Source organism: Muscardinus avellanarius, assembly GCF_963383645.1.
Source record: "Muscardinus avellanarius genome assembly, chromosome: 10".
Taxonomy (NCBI): Eukaryota; Metazoa; Chordata; class Mammalia; order Rodentia; family Gliridae; genus Muscardinus; species Muscardinus avellanarius.
Genome location: NC_137796.1, coordinates 82,805,641 through 82,826,609, shown reverse-complemented (window position 1 = coordinate 82,826,609; position 20,969 = coordinate 82,805,641). Strand labels below are relative to the sequence as shown.

The window sequence follows — 20,969 nt, the reverse complement described above, 5'->3', positions numbered from 1 at the left end:
GAAGGCCCCTGGTTTCTACCCCTAGTAGCATAAAACAAAACAAAAAAAAAAAAAAAAAAAAAAAACAAGTGTTTTTACATCTTTGACCAAGAGACGTGATGTAAGGAAAACCTCTGCTGGAAGCTTCTACCTCAAATTATCCAGAAAGCCTTCCACACATGGCCCTGCATTCCCTGAAGGTGGAGCTGGGCAGAGATCCCTGCCCTACAGCTGAAGCAAAACAAATCTTGTCAGCTTATGAACACACAGGTGGTTTTAGATGAGCACAACATGGCAACTGGGATACAAAAGCTGATTTACCCTAGGAGGGAAGAGGTCTACCACGTGGGGTCTGGTTCTTGCTTGATCTGAGAGCTTCCATCCGTCTCTTTAATTTCTATCAGGAAAAATACTAATTAATCGCACTAGTAATGCAAACTTGCTCGATTATACATCTATCCATACCAAAACATGACTTAAACATCAAGTTTTGTTTACTTGTGTTTTGTTTTCTTTACATCTTTGCAGGGCGGAGGACGGTAAAGATGCCGGGAAGCACTCTACCACTGAACCATACCCACATCCCTGTGTTATCTGCATTTCCAAACAAACAAAAATGCTATTACCTCTATATACCTAGTGACTGCCATTAAGTACGATCAAAGCTATAAAGTAATCTTTCAATTGTTTTGAAATCATTTAAAATTATCTGGAGAAAATGACGCAAAAGCAGCCAAGAGTTAGCCGTGGGACACAATGGCATAACATACAAATCCAACTGACTCAGAAACAAGAGTCAAATAACTAGACAGTTCTGAAAACACAACAAAAACCACAATTATTAATCTTTGATCCTAATAAAAATCTTAAGTAACTTCAGATTTTCACAACACTTTTACCTTCTGTTGCTGGAACTTCCAACTGGCTTGGCTCAGCTGACTCTAAAGAGAAACACATGAAGACTTATTTTAAGCATGCAAAAGTTGCTTTAAATAATTAGCCTCCCAAGTACTGAGATTACAGGTATGCAGTAAGTAATTTAAAGAACCTAGAAGCCAGATGGGGTGGTGCACACTTGTAATACTAGTACTTGGGAGGCTGAGACAGGAGGATAGCAAGTTTGTGGCCAACCTCAGCTACTCAGTGAGACCTCTGCAACATACTGAAACCCTTAAAAAAAAAAAAAAAATAGGGCTGAGGTGTAGCTGGGAGGGAGAATGCCCTTCAACCTCTCACCCCGAAACAACAAACTTATACAGGAAACCAAGAATTTCTTCCTCATCCTTCTGTGGACACCCTTACTTTTAACAAATCTCAGACTAGAATCCCATTTCCAATCTTTTTTTTTTTTTTTTTTTTTTTTTTTTGATGGTACTGGGGTTCCTGGAAACCCTTCTACCTCCAGGCTACACTCCCAGGCCTATTTTTATACATTTTTAAAATTTGGAAACAGGGTCTCTTAAGCCAGCCCGGCTGGCTTCGAACCTCCACGATCCTCCTGTCTCCGCCTCCCAAGCGCGGGGATTACAAGCGTGCGCCACCACGCCCGGCTTATTTTGAGATTCCTAACATTAAACTTGAACTAGGAGAGTGGATTCAAATGGTCTGTGGTCCACAGTTCTCAGTGAGGACCCATATCTCAGGTGTATGTATATTCTACAGGCTTTCAAACAAAGATGCCAAAAAACCCAAGACAATGGCAACTGTGTGTGTGTGTGTGTGTGTGTGTGTGTGTGTGTGTGTGTTCTATAACATGTGACTTAATGGATTCCTAAGAGGAGGCAAATGAAAGCAGGCGAACCACCAAAACTATATGGCATCCAGTCTATCATACATAAAATAACTGCTTCACTCCGCTTCTTTTACCTTGTATCACTGGGCTTTCTGACTCAGTCTGATCAACCAGTTCTGAAAATAAAAATGATAGTTAGATAACAATTTTATGACATGTTGGTATAGTTGAATATTCTGATGCTCTAACTTCTGTCAAACAGGTTACTATTTTCCTTATGATGAGAAAGAATATATCCAACTCACTAATTTCTTTCATTTTGGTACTGAGGATTGAACACAGGGGCATTTTTTGCCTCTGAGCCCCTTTTTTTTTTTAGTTTTGAAACAGGGTCACTACTTACTGAGGCTGTGTTCGAGCCTGCAAATTCCCTCTCTCAGCCTACCAAGTACTGGGATTACAGGCACCACCAAATTGTATTAAAGGCTAGGAGTGGTGGTGCACGCTTATAATCCCAGTGCTTAGGAGGCTGAGACAGGAGGACTGCACAGGTTCAAAGCCAGCCTTAGCTACTTAGTGAGACCCTCTGCAACTTAGTGAGACCCTGCTTCAAAATAAAGAATAAAAAAATAGGGCTGAGGGTGGAGCTTAGAGGCAGAATGCCCCTGGGTAAATCCCCAGTACAAAAAAAAAAAAAAAAAAGTATTAAAGACCACTGTATAAAGATGAGAATAAAATAAAGTTTTATTTTTGGAGGGGGGTGGGATACTGGGGATTAAACCCAGAGGCATTCTACCTCCAATCTACAGCCCTAGCCCTATTTTATTTTTACTTGGAGACAAGATCTTACCAGGTTGATGAGTTGATGAGAGTCTCACTACTTGCTGAGGCTGTCCTTGAACCTGCAATCCACCCGTCTCAGCCTCCCATGTATTGGGATTATAGGTGTGCGCCACTGTGCCAGCTAAAATCAAGCATTTTAAGCAGAAACTTCAAGGACAAATAGGATTAAAATATAATGTTCTTTGGAAACTAAATTATATATCATACAGATGGACTGAGATTGGGTATGATGGCATACACTTATAATCCTAGTATGTGGGAGACCGAGACAGGAAGATCTCAAGTTTCCAGCCAGCCTCAGCAACTTGTAAGGCCTTTCATAAGTGAGTCTGTGTTTCAAAATACAATCTTAGCTGGGTGTAGTGGTGCGTACCTGTAATCCCAGTACTTGGGAGGCCGAGACAGGAAGATTGGAGGTTCACAACCAGCCTCAGCTACTTAAGTGAGGGCCCCTGTTTCAAAATGAGGAATGAAAAAACTAGTGCTAAGGGCATCAGAGGTAGATGCCCCTGGATTCAATCACTATTTGGGGGGTGGTAGTGGTGGTAGTGCACACTTGTAATCCCAGTCCTTGGGAAGCTGAGATAGGAGGATCTGGATTTGTGGCCAGCCTCACCTACTTAGTGAGACTCTCCATAACTTAGTGAGAACCTGTTTCAAAATAAAAATAAAAAATAGAGTCGGGAGTGGTGGTGCATGCTTGAAATCCCAGTACTTGGGAGGCTGAGACAGGAGGATTGCTCAGGTTTGAAGCCAGTCTCAGCTACTTAGTGAGGGTGTCGGCAACTTAATGAGACCCTGTTTCCAAATCAAGTATAAAAAATAAGTGTGGGAGTATAGCTTGGAGATAGAAAAGCCCCTGAGTTCCACCCCAGTACTACATGCGCGTGCGCGTGCACACACACACACACACACACACACACACACACACACACACACACACACACACACACAGCTTGGGGGTATAGCTTGGAGGTAGAATGCCGCTTGGTTCAATCCCCAGTACCGCAAAAAAGACATTTAAAATGCTCTGAACACCCCCCCCCCCCGCCAAATTGGGTACTGTTACTGCCATTTATGATGGAGCAGACTGAGGATAAAAAAGGTGAAGACACTCGTCCAACTTTACACCTACAAAGTGTCTGGTACTTTATATGGTACTGTGCCCACACACATCCACCATCCACCCATAACCCTCAGATCCCACGAAAACACAAAAAACTCTTAAAATACTCACGATTATTAATCACAAGTCCTGGAAACGGTCTAAAGAAAAAAACAAATTATATTAGTTTAATTTTATTCTATAAGAATATATGTTTATTCAACTAATTCTTAACTCATGTCATGTTCTAGAAAAAAAATACAATTCACTACTTTATAATCTAAAGATATATATGCATTTATGACCAAAATGGAACCACTGTTAGAAAATGTTACATTAGCCTGGCGTGGTAGTGTACGCTTGTAATCGCCGTGCTTGGGAGGCTGAGACAGGAGGATCGCACAGGTTCGAAGCCAGCCTCAGCTACTTAGTGAGGCTCTCGGCAACTTAGTGAGACCCTGTTTCCAAAGAAAATACAAAATAGGTCTGGGAGTGTAGCCCAAACGTAGAAAGCCTCTGGGTTCCACCCCCAGCAACACACACACACACACACACACACACACACACACACACACACACAAAGAAAAAACATTACATTAAAGGTAGAGTAAAGTTGAAAGCACAGACAAGCTGAATGGCATAGAGTAATTCTAGTTAGATGAAGAAGGCTTTTTGTTTAATCTCTGGAAAAGATCATTGGTTAAGTGAGACAAATTATGATTTCTGAGTGCCAATCCTCAAGAAACTAGAGATTTGGGAACTTTTTATGGAACTGACTGGGTCGATTTAATGATAAATGAGGGTCTCACTGAGTTGCTAAGGGCCTAAGGAGCTGAGGCTGGCCCCAAACCGCAATCCTGGCTCAGTCTTCCAAATGCTGGGACTACAAGTGCGGGCCACCACGCCTGGCTCCAATCTCCTCATTTTACAGACAACAAAACAGAAGCATGCTTGCTACCAAATGGCTGACTTGGGACTGAACCCCAGTGTGACGTGACGTCACGATGATATCCCAGGAGACAGAGGCACATCTTTCTGTAAAGTGACAGTAAATAGTGTAGGCTTTGTAGGCTTTACTAACACTGTCCCAACTATCACATTTACCAGTGGTCTGAGGAAGCAGCCACAAGGAAGACACAGTCAGCTGTAACTGTGAGTCAGTAAGACTATGTAAAAATGAGTGGCACTCATGAAGTGGAGGCAGGAGGATCACAGGCTTGAGGTGAGGCCGCCCTCAGCAAGACCATGTTTCTAAAAAAAAAAAAAAAAAAAAAGTACTGGGCAAACTAGGTTTGGTCCACAGGCCATGTTTTACCATCTCTCTTTGGCTAAAAACTGAAGAATTAAAGTCTGTTCAGGGGCCTGGGGCAGAGCGCTTGTCCAACATGTGTGAGTATGCCCTGAAAAGTACTTGAGAATAGAAACTGGATATGCCTCATTTAATCCCTGGATCTACCAGAAAAGAAACAGGAAAAAAAACCAAACAACTCAGGAGTGAATCTAATCTTATAAGTAAGCAAGAATCTTGATTCTATTACCCTACAGAACGGCATTTTAGAAGAGAATATAGCTTCATAACCTCTGTATTTGTTCTTTTTTTTGTGTGTGGGTCTGGGGATGGAACCCAGGGGCATTCAACCTCCGAGCTACACCCCTGCCCTATTTTGTATTCTTTATTTTAAAACCGGGTCTAAATTGCAGAGGGCCCCACTAAGTAGCCGAGGGTGTCCTCGAACCACGATCCTCCAGTGTCAGCCTCCCAAATGCTGGGATTACAAGCCTGAGCCACCACGCCCGGCTCATATTTGTTCTTATGACTAAGCAGGAAACTTTCACTTACCTAATGACTGTGAATTTGATAAACTCAGCAGAATCTAAGATCCTTCTCATGGAGCTGATCTCCAGGTAACTAGGGGCTTTGAAGGACACCCCAGGAGGCATGCCATCGACCACCACACATCCAGGGTTGATTGTGATTTTCCTGTAGGGAACTTTCACAGGGAAACCCATCCCAATAGCTTCACCTACAATGAGACAAATAGCATTGAAGCACAGAATAACCTATCACCTTAGAAAGTACTTAAAAGAACAAGACCAGTTTTTGCTTTTTATTTGTGTGTGTGTTATTCTGGATTGAACTCAAGGGCATTCTACCTGAGCTATACCCCCCAGTCCTATTTTATTTTTTATTTTGAAACAGGGTTTTACTCAGTTGCAGAGGGCCTTGCTAAATTGAGGAGGCTGGTTTTGAACTTATGATCCTCCTGTTTCAGCCTCCCAAGTACTGGAATTATAGGCATGTGCCTCCACAACTGACTAGTACCAGTATCTGTTAACTAAGGACTTTATACATGTCAAATAAACTAAAGGGGGGAGGGGGCGGAAGAGCTGGGCATGGTGACACACACCTGTAATCCCAGTACTTAGGAGTCTGAGACAGGAGGATCGTGGGTTCTAGGTGAGCCTTAGCTCTCTGCAACTTAGTGAGACCCTGTTTCAAAATAAAGAATAAAAAAATAGGGCTGGGGATGTAGCTCAAAGGTAGAATACCCCTAGGGCCAATCCTCAGTAACAGATAAGCGCGCATGCGCGCGCGCGCGCGCGCACACACACACACACACACACACACACACACACACGAAGGGACAAGGACTAGGCATGAAAACCCCTCGCTTACTGCAAACCACTTTGCAAATGCAAAACTTACCAAATTTCCGACTGAAGAGGTCATTCACCTGTTCTCTTAGCTGTCGAGCTTTTTCAACTTTTGACAGTCTTTCATTATCATCATCTAAAAGCAGTTAAGAAAAAAATCCAAAACTTAATGAAGCACCTTTTCATTTCAAGTAAATTTGTAGGAGGAGCTCTATGTTATTTTTGGGGGCGGGGGGGGGTGGCTTTTTGTGTGTGTGTGTGTGGGTCTGGGGATGGAACCCAGGGGCATTCGACCTCCGAGCTACACCCCCTGCCCTATTTTTTATGCTTTATTTTGAAACAGGGTCTCACTGAGTTGCAGAGGGCCTCACTGAGTAGCTGAGGCTGTCCGCGAACCGTGATCCTCCTGTCTCACTCTCCCGAATGCAGAGATTACAAGCGCGTGCCACCACGCCCGGCTGGGGCGGCATCTTTTAAGCATTTTACTACTCAAGTTTGAAAGAGTTTCAAGTTACAACATGAACTGAAAGTGTTACGAACATTCCAATTATAAGGATTTTCATGCTATTTTATAGATTTAGAAAGGATAGATTGGGCATTAGCAAGTTTGTACGAAGTGCAATAACTGCCTAGAGACATGCCAACAGAGCACAGTATCTGGCTAGTAACTTGTGCAGGGGCCTGGAGGAATTCAGGGCAATGTGCAGTCAATGAGATGTTCCTGAAGGACCAGAACAAACTGCAGTAAATTAGTGCTGGTAAAGACTGAAAAAAGTGAAGAGAGCGGAGCGCAGCGGCACACGCCTGCAATCCCAGGACTTGGGAGGCTAAGATAAGAGGATCACAGGTTCGAGGAAGCTTTAGCAAGTAGTGAGACTCTTACCAACCTAGGAAGATCCTGTTTCCAAATAAGAAAAATAAAAATTGGGGAAGGTATAGCTCTAAGGTAAAACGCCTCTGAGTTCAAGTTCCAATACCAGAAAAATCCCAAAAAACCAAAATTAAAAAAACTGGCCAAGCATGACGGCGCACACTTGTAATCCTAGTACTTGGGAGGCTGAGACAGAATGATCTGGTTCGCAGCCAGCCTCAGCTACTAGCTTAGTGAGACCCTCCGAAACTTAGAGCCTGTTACAAAATAAAAAGAATGAAAAATAGGGCTGGGGGTATAGCTCGGAGGGAGACTGCCCCTGGGTTCAATTCCCAGTACCGCAAAACCAACCAAAAAACCAACCAGCAGAGATCCCCACAAGCCATGTTGAAGACAGAGAGATCATACCTGGAATCGTCACTTGAATGATGTTAAGATCTTCCACACCTGATGCAGTAGTATTAACACTGGGTGATGAATTTATTTTCCCTTAAAATAGAAATTTAAGATTAGACACTATAGAAAATGTATATACAGAAAATTTACTCTCATAATCTGAATTGGTGTGCTTGCCATCCAGTTTATGTGAGACAGCGCTGTACCCAGCTTTTTGGGATACTCTTTTTACGGTATATTTTATATTTCAATAAGATCCCAGTAAGATATAAAACTTCCTCAAAGCCAGGCATGGTGGCACACACTTGTAATCCCAGTACTTAGGAGGCTGAGACAGGAAGATCACAGGTTCATGGCCAGCCTCAGCTACTTAGTGAGGCCCTGTTTCAAAATAAAGAACAGGCGGTGGGGATGTAAGCTCGGAGGCAGAATGCCCCTGGGTTCAACAGTAGTTTCTTTTCCAATACAAAACAAAAAGCACTTCCTGAAAATTTTTTTTCACTGCTTTTGTAGTACAGCGCTGCACACAGAGCTACTCAATTACTAAAGAACTCAATCTTGAAAATAACCAAAGGCTAATGAGGAAGGGCGTCCTGGCTGCCCTGGGAGTGTTCCTGAAGTGTGTGCCGAGACCCCACCGAGGAGCAGCGGGACACTCACTGGGAGGGCTCTTGGAGGAGGTGCTCTCCTTGATTGCCGTCTCAAACATTTCTGGCCTATAAATTAGAAGGAAAAGGTGTGTTAACCTACAGTATACAACTCATCACTGAAGAGTAAACAAGCAAAAGATTTAAAAACCTTAACTCTGTAAGCACATATTCTTTTTTTATTTTGTTTTAGGTACTAGGGATTGAACTCCTCTGAGCTATAGCCCAGCCCTTTTTAATTTTTTATTTTGAACCAGAGCCTCGCTATATTGTTGAGGCTGGCCTTGAACCTGTGATCCTCCTGTCTCAGCCTCCCAAGTGCTGGGATTATAGGCGTGTGCCACCCTGGTTGGCTCACATTCAATTCTTAATGGGAGAACAGAAGTAAATGGGTCACACTTGCTTCTCTTTGACCTCCTTTAGCATTACTGTAAATTGCATTCGCACCTTCTTTTCATGGTCAGATTATATACTGAAAAGAACTAGTGTCAGACTTGAGAAAGGAAAGAGGAAGCGCCCCAACTATGCAGTCTGGGAACATGAGACAAGCCATGAAAACTTGAGCCTGGGAACCTCACTCTGTGAAGCAGAGGCCTTAGCTACTGCCAGACCTCTGCAGACCTGGCCTAGAGTACGAGAATATTAGGTCATTTTAGGTGGCAGTGTCAATGCTTACTATGTGACAGAACCCTGAGTGGATCCAACACATGCCTCACAACTAGTAAAATTCTACCGCTGGTTCCAAATAACTTTCAAGGAAAAATGTATCAATAATTACAATTGTTCCACAGAGGTCCAAACAAATATAAGGAAAAAAATTAAATATTCTGTAAGCCGAAGAAATAAAAGTCCTTTAGAAAACTGACCATTGCTAAGGTTCCAGCGACATCGGTAAAAAATATCACCATGAGGACTTTTGTAACATGAAGCTATCTCTCCTATATGCTAGAGCGCTCTTTGGCCTCTTTAAACTAATTAAGAAAAACTTAAGCCGGGCGTGGTGGTGTAATCTCAGCATTCAGGAGGCCGAGACTGGAGGAGCGCAGTTCATGGACAGCATCAGCTACTTAGTGAGGCCCTTTGCAATACAGTAAGACCCTGTTTCAAAATAAAGAACAAAAACTAAGGCTGGGGGTGTAGTTCAGAGGTAGAATGCCCATGGGTTCCATCCCGGTACAGCAAAAATCAAAAACAACAAAAACTTAAAACCATATGAAGTAAGGCCAGAAGAGACACTTGGTCTCCACAGTAGGAGCCGGGCACAATCGTGCGCATCTCCCCGTTGCCAGCAGTCCACTCGTGGCCACTGTGCTGCACCTAATCTCCTCACCCCCCACTGGTGCTTCGCTGTCACATGTTGACGGGGCACGAGAGGCAGAGGCACGCAGGCGCACAGGCACACGCCACTCACCTGCCCCCCCCCCGCTCCCTCCTCCCCCTCCTCACTTCTTAATGATGAATTTAATTTTGGCCTTGTTTCGGAGTATTTTCTCCAGTCTTGGAATGCCAAACGTAGATGGTCTTCGGAACGGCACCCCCTCAGGTAAACCTTCCACATAAAAGTCCTCTGGGAAGGATTCAAATAATGCAAATGGCACCTTCACAGCTTGTTTAAGGCCAAGAGCCTCACCTGTAAAACACACGCACATACAACACAAAACATCTTTTATTTCTCCTATAGAAACTTTTTAAAACATACTTTAAACATTTCATAATTACTAAAACTATATTTATTTTAAAATCACATTCATTTTATTTATTTATTTTTTGGTGGTACTGGGGTTCCTGGAAACCTTTCTACCTCCGGGCTATACTCCCAGACCTTTTTTTATACTTTTTTAAAATTTGGAAACAGGGTCTCTTAAGACCCTGCGCCATCCTCCTGTCTCTGCCTCCCAAGTGCGGGAATTACTGAGTCACCACGCCTGGCTCATTTTAATTTTAAAAAATGTCATTTGTTTTTTGGTGCTCAATAAAACATAAATTGAAATCTGAAAAACATACATTATTTCCAATGATCTTAATACTGTTTTATTCTGCTCCCTTTCTTCTGTTTACAGAAAGCCTATAATACTGTTTAAAAATCAACCTACCGCATTTTTCATTGAAGAGATTTTCAACTTTCTGTTTTAGGTCTGTGATTTTGGCATTCCAGGCCTCTGCACATAAAAGACAACACAGTTAAACTTTTGTAATCCTTACAAACAGTATATACCCAGGCAGGAATTTCTTTATGTTATTGTACAGCTTTAACAAGTACAAAATAAAAATATGTACAACTTTTAATATGGGCAAAGCTTAGCAACCACTCCAATACTGACTATCTGTGGTACAAGGGTCGAACCCAGAGACGCCCTACACCCAAGTCACCCCAGCCCAATTATTACTATTATTATTATTATTATTATTATTATTATTATTATTATAAACAGGGTCTCGGTAGATTGATGAGTCCCACTACTGTGGAGGCCGTCCTTGAACCTGCTATCTTCTTGCCTTACCCTCTCTAGTACTGGAATCACAGGTTTGCAGTGCCATGCCCAGCTTAACAAATATATATATACAAAAATATGTATATATACACAAAAAATATATATAATATATACAAATATATATATAAAATATACAAATACATAATCATCTTTTATGACCAGAGTACACAACCTGCTCTGAGTTGAACACTGATCTCCCTGTGTTATAACTGTTATTTATTTATTTATTTATTTATTTATTTTTTGCAGTTCTGGAGATGGAACCCAGGGGCATTCGACCTCTGAGCAACAGCCCCAGCCCTATTTTTTACTCTTTATTTTGAAACAGGGTCTCACTGAGTTGAGAGGGCCTCACTAAGTAGCTGAGGTGTTCGACTCAGAGCCGGCTGTGTACTCTGTCGTAAAAGATGATTCACCTCGCTCGGTATAAGCAGCACAAGCTGGGAATCCCAGTACTTGAGAGGCTGAGACAGGGGATCCCAGGCTCAAGGACAGCCTCAGCAACTTAGTGAGATCCTAAGTTCCTTAGCAAGAACCTATTTCAAAAAATAAACAAATAAACAAACATAGGGCTGGGGATGTGGTCTCAAGGTAGAACAACCTGAGGTTCAATTTCCAGTACTATTTAAAAAAAATCATATCACCTAGAAACTAGTACATTAATTTCTTTTATTTTGTTTCATTGTTTTTGAACCCAAAAGCATTCTCCCTCTGAGCTAAACCCTCAGGCCTTTCCCATGTACTGGAATTACAGGTGTGCTTCACCACGCTCAACTAGTACCTTTTATTTAGTGTGACGAAGAACAGTTAAGACATATTTACCAAAGGAAAACTCTCTCCCTCGAGGCTTGAAGGGAACATTAGAACCATTAGTCTGGGTAGGAGTTCGAACAGCGGAGGTTTGAGGATTGTTGTTATTAGAGCCTGAAGAAAAGTAAAAAGAAAAGTTATAATTGGCATAGATTTAATTTTGCATAAGTACTGCTTGTGGTTTCTCTAGGGTCCACTCTGGAAATCCAGCTTATGCTGGAAAATGAAGTTTGCTTCCAATGAAAACATGCATGCCTCCTACTTTCACCTATGTTTCTATTTCCTCCTCAAAAGACAATCAGCTTTTTCTTTTTTCTTTTTGCGGTGCTAGGGATAGAACCCAGGAGACACTGTACCTACAAGCAACACCCCCAGGGTCTGAGTTGCAAAGGGCCTCGCTAAGTAGCTGGGGCTGTCCCCGAACCATGATCTTCCAGTCTCCGCCTCCGACGATCAGCTTTTTGACTGATCTGAGACATTTCTGACTCAGTGCCTCATCATGCCCTTGGGAAGCCATCTTATCTTTTGGTCACGTATGTTTGCTTATGTTTTACTTTAACCCCTGAAATAAGTAAGCACAGCTTAAGGTACCACTGAGATTTCCACTATGAAGCATCCCTTTTCATTCTCCGGGTCTGACAACTCCCTTCTTGAATTCTGAGTAAAACTTAGAAATAATGCTACAGGTTACCAGTTGTTTTCAATGTCAGTACTGCAAAAGGAAAACAAAAAGAAAAACTACAAACATAATAAGCAAAAGAAGCCAATCATAAAAAAAAAGAAGACACACTATGATTCCATGTACATAAATCTATAGAACAGAGCTGGTACAATGGCACATGTCAATTATCCCAGCTACTGGGGAAGAGGAGAAAAAAAGAATTTTAAGTTTGAGACCAGCCTGGGGGCAACTTAAGACTCTGTCTCAAAAAGAAAAATAAAAAAGGCTGGGGATATGGCACACTGAAAGAGCACCTCTGGGTTCTATGGTAACAGAAGCAAATGATTAAAATACCAATACCTAAGCCAGGCGTGGTGGTACACACTTGTAATACCAGCATTTGAGACGCTGAGACAGGAGGATCACGATTTACAGCCATCCTCAGCTAATTAGTGAGGCTCTCTGCAACTTAGTGAGACCCTGTTTCAAAATAACAATTAAAAAATAGGGCTGGGGGGTATAGCTGGGAGGTGGAATGTTCCTGGATTGCATCCTTAGTACTGAAACAAAAAAACAAAAAATGAACAAACAACAAAAATCTAACAACTAATCCTGTGTGGCAAACAACTGTAATCCCAGTACTTGGGAGGTTGAGACAGTATCACTGGTTTGAGGACAACCTCAGCAACTTAGCAAAACCCTGCTTCAAAAGAAAAAATGAGTCAAGCGTGGTGGCGAACGCTCTTGGGAGGCTGAGACAGGAGTATTGCACAGGTTCAAAGCCAGCCTTAGCTACTTAGGCTCTCAGCAAAATTAGTGAGACTCTGTTTCCAAATAAAAATATAAAAATAGGTCTGGGAGTATAACCTGGAGGTAGAAAGCCCCTGGGTTCCACCCTAAGTACCACAAGAAAGAAAAGAAAAGAAAAGAAATGAAAGAAAGAAGGAAGGAAAGAAAAAATGAAAAAGGAATGAGGGCAAAGCTCAGAGGCAGAATGTCCCTAGATTCAATTCCCAATACCACAAAAAATAAAACTAAGTGGGGCATGGTGGCGCACGCTTGTAATTCCAGCATTTGGCAGGATAAGACAGGAGGATTGCGGTTTGCAGGCAGCCTCAGCTGCTTAGTGAGGCCCTCTGCAACTCAGTGATACCCTCTTTCAAAATAAAGAATAAAATATAGGGCTGGGATGTAGCTCTGAGGTAAATGTCCATGGGTTCCATTCCCAGTACACAAAATTAATGAATATAAAATAAAAAATAAAACTAAAATATTTATGCTATTTTAACTAACGTAAGCTAAATTCAAGGTATTGATAGCACTGGCTAGACATTATAAAGCTATCATAAAGTTCTGTCTACTTTAGGTCAGTTGTACATTTTTGGTGCACCCTAGAAATGGGATTGTTTCCATCAATTAGTGAGACCTTGTTTCAAAATAAAGAATAAAAACTAGGCTGGCTACGGTGTAGCTCAGAGGTAGAACACCCCTGGGTTCAATCCCCAGTACTGAAAAACAAAACAAAACAATAAACCCGAAAACTCTATACTCCATGCCATCTGCACTTCTGTCCCACTATACCTCTCTCAAGAAAGGCCTTCCTGGCCCTGCCTGGTCAAACTCCTCTCTTCCAGCAAGGTCAAATGTAACATCAGCTTCTGCATGGAGCTCCCATCATCTCAGACTTAACTTTCCCTTGATGCCGTGTCACTGTTCACACTGGGCAAACGGCTATGACATAAGCCCAGGTGTGTCTGATTCAGAAGTGTGTCTTAGCCGGGTGTGGTGGCACACGCTTGTAATCCCCGCGCTTGGGAGGCTGAGACAGGAGGATCGCGCAGGTTCAAAGCCAGCCTCAGCTACTGAGCGAGGCTCTCAGCAACTTAGTGAGACCCTGTTTCCAAATAAAGTGTAAAATAGGTCTGGGAGTATAGCCTGGAGGTAGAAAAGCCCCTGGGTTCCACCCCTAGTACCACCAAAAAAAATAAAAAATAAAAAGTCTTAAACACCAAATATACTTGAAATTTAGTGAGCTCCTTCAGGAAAAAACGAGCCTTGTGTGCAAGGGAGTTTTCCTCAGATCTGTTCCAGGAGGAGGATAGTAAAGGATTAAAATACATTTCTAATTCTTGTCATCTGTGAACAAAAATTCATAATGGGATATACAGTCCTGTTAAAAGTTAAATTAGAAACATTCAGAATTTAACTTCATTACAGATAGATATTAACACATAAAACGAGTTTTGTGAAAACTTAGAAGTATTGAGCCGATATAACTAGTGAGCTGAAGACTCAATAAAAATACACCTACCTTCCACAGTAACTTCTATCTCAGGAACCTTTGAATTACTCCCAGGACTCCGTGGTCTTTTGGGGGACTGCAATGCTGTAAAGCAAGCACATGATTCCTTTGGTATTATGTAAAAAAATTAAAAAGTACAGAAGGGGATGCTTTATAAAAGCAGAGTATTAAAATTCATACAGTTTGGCTCTTTTCAAAGAAACCTGAAGAATTAAACTGGTAGTGTAATCTTCCATATGACTCTCAACAAAGCTGTGGAAACATGAATGGAGGAGGATTGCGACATGAAATTTTTGATGATGTTAAGGGGGGAAAAAGGGAAAGAAAAAAGAGGCCAATTAAATAAAATAGCTTAAGAGCAATGAAACAAACAAAAAACCTCACAAAGGTAATGGCCAATGATTCAGTATGACACAAGTCATGTTGATAAAAAATGTTCTAATGCACTAAATATGATAATAAAACACATAATCTCTCACCTTTAGTGTTTATTTTACTAGCCATTCCAGGAGGCAAGTAGGAAACAACTAGTTCAGGTCTAGAAAGAAAACAGTGTTTTACAGTAGTCAGTACAATGGTCGTCTACACACTTAGTGCAAATGATCATGATTAGCATTTCTGAAATAGGAGGATAAACACTAGTTTATAGATTCTTCAACTGCTGAAATTCTGCAAAAGTTAAACGAGAAATTCAGTAACTGATATTTAATAATTTAAAAGATGGACCAAGAACAACAGAGGATATAAAAAGCAGTATCTAGCCAGGTGTGGTGGCCCACAGTAATCCCTGCTGAGACAGGAGGATGGAGGCTCTCAGCCAGCCTCAGCTCTTATAGTGAGGTCCTTGTAACTCAGTGAGACACTGTTTTGAATTAAAGGATAAAAAATAGGGATGGGGTGTCACTTGGAGGTAGAATGCTCTTGGGTTACATCACCAGTGACTGTCTGTCTGTCACACACACACACACACACACACACAAACAACAACAAAAAAATTAGCATCTAAACTAAATGTGATGGGGCAAGTCTATAATCCCAAATCCTAGGGAGACTTAGGTAGAAGAACAGTTTAAGGCCAGCCTGAGTTGCTTAGCAAAACTCTATTTAAAAAAAAAAACAAAAAACAAAAAACAAAAAAACAGTGAGAACAGGTCCTAGTTCAGTGGTAGTGTTTACCTAGCTTGCTCAACAGCCACTGCTACAAAATTGAAAAAGCAGCAGCATTTAAAACGTGCGCACTCAGTGAGTGTGGTGTGCAGTGAGTGAGTGTGGTGCGCAGTGAGTGAGTGTGGTGCATGCTTGTACTTGGAGCTGCATCTCAGCACTAGGAAGGCTAAGACAGGATCCAGATCAGCCACGGCACCTCAGCAAGATCCTGTTTCGTAACTACAAAGAGTTAGAAATGCAGCTTCGAGCCGGGCGTGGTGGCGCACGCTTGTAATCCCTGCGCTTGGGAGGCGGAGACAGGAGGATCGCGCAGGTTCGAAGCCAGCCGCGCTGGTGTAGGAGACCCTGTTTCAAAAATATATCTAAATAAAATAGGTCTGGGAGTGTAGCCCGGAGGTAGAAGGGCTTCCAGGAACCCCAGTACCACCAAAAAAATAAATAAATAAATTAATTAATTAATTAAAAAAAAAAGAAATGTAGCTTCGAGGTAGAATGCCCCCAGGTTCAATCCCCAGTACCTAAATAAGTAAGTACATAGATAAATAAATAAATAAATAAATAAATAAATAAATAAGACTTGCACTCGAGCATTCAGGAATGCTAAGTGACATCACACTGTACCTAAACAACATTGTAAGGCAGCTATTACTATTCTGCTGTTACTATTCTTTTTTTTTTTTCCCCCGGTACTTGGAATGGAACCCAGGGGCATTCTACCTCTATGCCATACTCCCAGCCCTATTTTTTATTCTTTATTTTAAAACAGGGTCTCTGCCAGGCGTGGTGGCGCACGCTTGTAATCCACGCGCTTGGGAGGCGGAGACAGGAGGGTTGCGCAGGTTCAAAGCCAGGCACGCGTGCTGGCTTAGGAGACCCTGTTTCCAAATAAAAATGTAAAAGTAGGTCTGGGAGTGTAGCCCGGAGGTAGAAGGGCTTCCAGGAACCCCAGTACCACCAAAATAAATAAATAAATAAATAAATAAATAAATAAATAAATAAATAAATAAATAAAAAATAAAACAGGGTCTCACTGAGTTGCAGAGGGCCTCACTAAGTAGCTGAGGCTGTCTGTGAACAGCGATCCTCCTGTCTCAGCCTCCCAAATGCTCGGATTACAGGCGTGCGCCACCACGCCCGGCTCTGCTGTTACTATTCTGATGGTGAAAGGATTTAGGGGCATGGACAATGCCTAGATTACTGCTCAGAATTAGACTTTTCCATGAAGTAGCATACCTGGTCACTTATATCTAGAAAAAAAATTTTAACTAGAAATATAATTTTATTAAATTCCAGAAACGAATAAGGTGGCAAATAGAACTTACTTTTTAACAACAAACTTGATTTTATTACTCCCACGAACAATCCTTTCAAGTCGTGGAATTCCAAACCAAGTGGGGCTTCGAAAGGGAATTCCTTCTGGCAACCCTTCTACATAAAGGAACTCAGGATTTGATTCAAACACAGGATATGGTACTTTCACTGCCTCAGTGAGTCCAAGAGCTTGAGCTATATATAAAGAGGAAGAGAACAAACTTAGAGAACATTAAATTTTACATTCTTTTGCTTGCGTCTGGATCCCCAAATATATTATGTACGAGATTCCTATAATCTACCAATATCCACTTAATACTGAAGACAATTTGTTTGGTATCTTGTACAAATCTAAAGAATAAGCCTAGAAAATAAGTACTTTAAAGAGGAACATCTTAAAGCTGTAAGTCAAAAGTACAGTGTGCTGTTAGCCAAAAGGATCTCTGTGCTCTGGGAAGAAATGAACTAAGTGAGGCCACTTCACACCTCAGTGGCCCCAACCCAGCCTCTGTGCTACCTAAAGACACGAGGCATGCAGGCCACATGTGAGTGATTAGAGACAGGATGCAAGACTCCTGGTGGAGGACACAGAACAAATGTCAACACCAGACATTAAGATAAGGGACAGGAATGCCCTGAGAATACTGCTAGCACTTTCCACTGCTTATGTCCTTTTCCATGACAGACACACCCAAACAACTAAACACTCCTGCTGAGCTTCCTCAGAATCCTTCTCAGGACAGCGCACCAGGAAACCGCTGTCAATAAATCTAAGTTGAAACAAACGATGAAACCTATTTGCCACACAGGTGTTAGCCAGGTTAGAATGCAGACAGTGGACCTGAGGTTTATCCCAGCTCCTCCCTTTCTCTCCCACTGTGACATATAAGAAAACGGAAGCCAAGAGAAATAAAAAAAAAAAATTGCTTGGTTGAAATAGCAAGTTTACCAACAGAAATAAACTAAAACCCAGTTTGGGGATCTTTCTTTAGGTTCTAAACTTCTGCAATATATTTAGAACATGTTTTTTGGGTTTTGTTTGGTGGTACTGGGGTTCCTGGAAACCCTCCTACCTCCGGCTACATTTCCAGGCCACTTTATACTTTGTATTTGGAAACAGGGTCTCTTAAGCCAGCACGGCTGGCTTTGAACCTGCGTGATCCTCCTGTCTCCGCCTCCCAAGCTCGGATTACAAGTGTGTGCCACCATGCCCAGCATGTTCTTTGTTTTTAAACAAAAAATAACCAATGCATTTTATTTACCGAATTTCAAATTAAAAATCTCTTCCACTTGCTTCCGGAGCTTGGTAATTCTGACATTCCAATCTTCTTTAACTAGAAAGCAAAAATAAATGTATTTTATGATGTTGTTTATTGGTACTGACACAAACCAGGTTAAATTTAGGGATCAAAATGTAGATGGCTCTTCATTCACACTCTTATTTATTTATTTATTTATTTATTTATTTTTTGGTGGAGCCCTTCTACCTCTGGGCTACACTCCCAGACCTATTTTTATATTTTTTTAAATTTGGAAACACGGTCTCTTAAGCCAGTGATGCTGGCTTTGAACCTGCGCAATCTTCCTGTCTCTGCCTCCCAAGCATGAGGATTTTAAGTGTGCACCACCATGCCCAGCTTTTTTTTTTTTTTTTTTTGTAGTACTGGGGATGGAACCCAGAGGCATTCTACCTCAAGCTACACCCAGCCCTATTATATCCTTTATTTTGAAACAGGGTTGCACTGAGTTATAGAGGCCTCACTAAGTAGCTGAGGCTGGCCATGACCCAAGATCCTCCTGTCTCAGCCTCCCGAATGCTGGATTTATAGGCATGCGCCACCACACTCAGCTTCGGTTTTATTTGAAAACAAAAACTCAGCCAGGCATGGTGGCACATGCTTGTAATCCCAGCATTCAGGAGGCTGAGACTGGAGGATGGACGTTTGCAGACAGCCTCAGATACTTAGGACTTTTGCAACTTAGTGAGACCCTGTTCCAAAATAAAAATACAAAATAGGGCAGAGGGTATAGCTCAGAGGTCGAATGTCCCTGGGTTCGAACCCCAGACCCACACACAGGAAAAAAAAAAAAAAAAATCTATCTATCTATCTATCTTTGGCATACTAGCTAACCTTCACTAATTGCTCCAGGTAACCTGAGGTCTGAAGGATCAGTGTTTTAGGACATATCCATGACCCAACATATATACTAGTTTACCTAGATATTATAAGAATGATTAACTACACAAATTTAGAAATGCCTAATGTACATTTCAAATTTATTCCCTCTTCCAAACATTCTTTTCCTGGAAACATCAAATTTCACATATTACATAATATGGCTGTTTGTAGGTTCTTGGCCACAGATATTCCTGAAATGGTAGAAGACCTACAAATGTAATAACTTTTTCTCACATAAGGTAATGGCAAACAAAGATAGTAAACACAGGTACACTTCAAGAAAGTTCAAGTAAGCCGGGTGTGGCAGTGCACGCTTGTCATCCCCTCACTTGGGAGGGGAGACAGGAGGATTGCGCAGGTTGGAAGCCAGCCGCGCTGGCATAAGAGACCCTGTTTCCAAATAAAAAAGTATAAAATAGGTCTGGGAGCATAGCCCAGAGGTAGAAGGGCTTCCAGGAACCCCAGTACCACCAAAAAAACAAAAACAAAACAAACAAACAAACAAAAGAAAATTCAAATAAATTAAAACCATTCATTTGACTGGAACTCTTTAATTCTATTCTACTGGGCTATGACATCAGCGTGCAGGCTGAAATTAGAGTGTCATTTCAAGAACTGCTCTCAGCCAGGCATGCGACTGCACACCTGTAATCCCAGTAATTATGAGCTGAGGCAGGAGGATTGCAAGTTTGAGGACAGCCTCAGCAAACAGTGAGACTTTCAGTACCTTACCTTCTGTTTCAAACCAAAAATTTAGGGGGGAATATGATACTGGAGATGGTGTAGCTAGGAGGTAGAATGCCCCTGGGGTTCAATCCCCAGTACCACAAAAAAACAAACAAAAAACCCAGTGCTCATGTGAATAAATGTGTGAATGTCTTGGGTCTGCCATGGAAATCTACTAGCTCCCAGGGCAAGTGAGCAGGTGAAATGTGGCCCTCTGGAACTGACGTACGCCGCAACACCAAACGGTCAGACAGAAGCCAGATGTGGTGGTGCACCCTTGAAATCCTGGCACTTGGGAGGCTAAGGTTTGCAGGTTTGCAGCCAGCCTCAGGTACTTACTCAGATCCTGTTTCAAAATAAAGAATAAAAAATTTGGGCTGGGGTGCAGCTCGGAGGTAGAATGCCCTTGGGCTCAATTCTAGGTTCCAAAAACAAGTCAAATAAAGAATACACATTTTGTTATAAAATCATGTATAATGATTATAGGTTGAAAGACACAAATTGGCTACCAGGAAATAGAGATTTCCATATGCAGCTTGTACTTATGACATTCATATATTTTACTGGATAACAATATAAACTCAAAAAACTGAGTTGTCCACAAACTGCCTACATTAATATTAATAAATCAATAAGTGCCTCTGAGGATACACAAAAGATTATTTGGGGACGGGGGTAGGAAAGATGGCTCCATGGCTATAAAAGATTTTATTATTTATTAATTATTTATTATTTGCTTGCTCATTTATTTATTTATCTATTTAATTTATTTATTTGGTCTGGGGATTGAACCCAGGGGCATTCCACCTCAGAGCTACACTCCCTGCCTATTTCTTTTTCTTTTTTTGTGTGTGGTACTGGGGGTGGACCCCAGGGGCTTTTCTACTTTATATTTTTATTTGGAAACAGGATCTCACTAAGTTGCTGAGAACCTCACTCAGTAGCTGAGGCTGGCTTCGAATCTGTGTGATCCTTCTGTCTCAGCCTCCCAAGCGTTGGGATTACAAGCGTGTGCCACCATGCCTGGCCCCCTGCCCTATTTTTTATTCTTTATTTTGAAACAGGGCCTCACTAAGTTGCAAAGGGTCTCAC

At 41.7% G+C, this 20,969-nt stretch overlaps 1 protein-coding gene across 6 annotated transcripts in view; it reads right to left on the bottom strand.

Annotated features, from left to right (window-relative positions):
- Positions 1-317: 317 nt before the first annotated feature.
- The window catches only part of GTF2I (general transcription factor IIi), a gene marked incomplete at both ends in the record, with an annotated part of 87,511 nt that continues 66,859 nt past the window's right edge, over positions 318-20,969 (bottom strand). For all 6 annotated transcript variants that reach the window (XM_080702251.1, XM_080702254.1, XM_080702252.1 and 3 more), the window contains 15 exons: positions 318-376; positions 879-920; positions 1,846-1,887; positions 3,792-3,820; positions 5,500-5,683; positions 6,367-6,450; positions 7,594-7,674; positions 8,242-8,297; positions 9,675-9,858; positions 10,322-10,387; positions 11,543-11,644; positions 14,503-14,577; positions 14,973-15,031; positions 16,983-17,166; positions 18,234-18,305. In XM_080702251.1, the coding sequence (XP_080558377.1) occupies positions 318-376; positions 879-920; positions 1,846-1,887; positions 3,792-3,820; positions 5,500-5,683; positions 6,367-6,450; positions 7,594-7,674; positions 8,242-8,297; positions 9,675-9,858; positions 10,322-10,387; positions 11,543-11,644; positions 14,503-14,577; positions 14,973-15,031; positions 16,983-17,166; positions 18,234-18,305 (1,319 nt within the window). The remainder of the gene's footprint in view (positions 377-878; positions 921-1,845; positions 1,888-3,791; positions 3,821-5,499; positions 5,684-6,366; positions 6,451-7,593; positions 7,675-8,241; positions 8,298-9,674; positions 9,859-10,321; positions 10,388-11,542; positions 11,645-14,502; positions 14,578-14,972; positions 15,032-16,982; positions 17,167-18,233; positions 18,306-20,969) is intronic.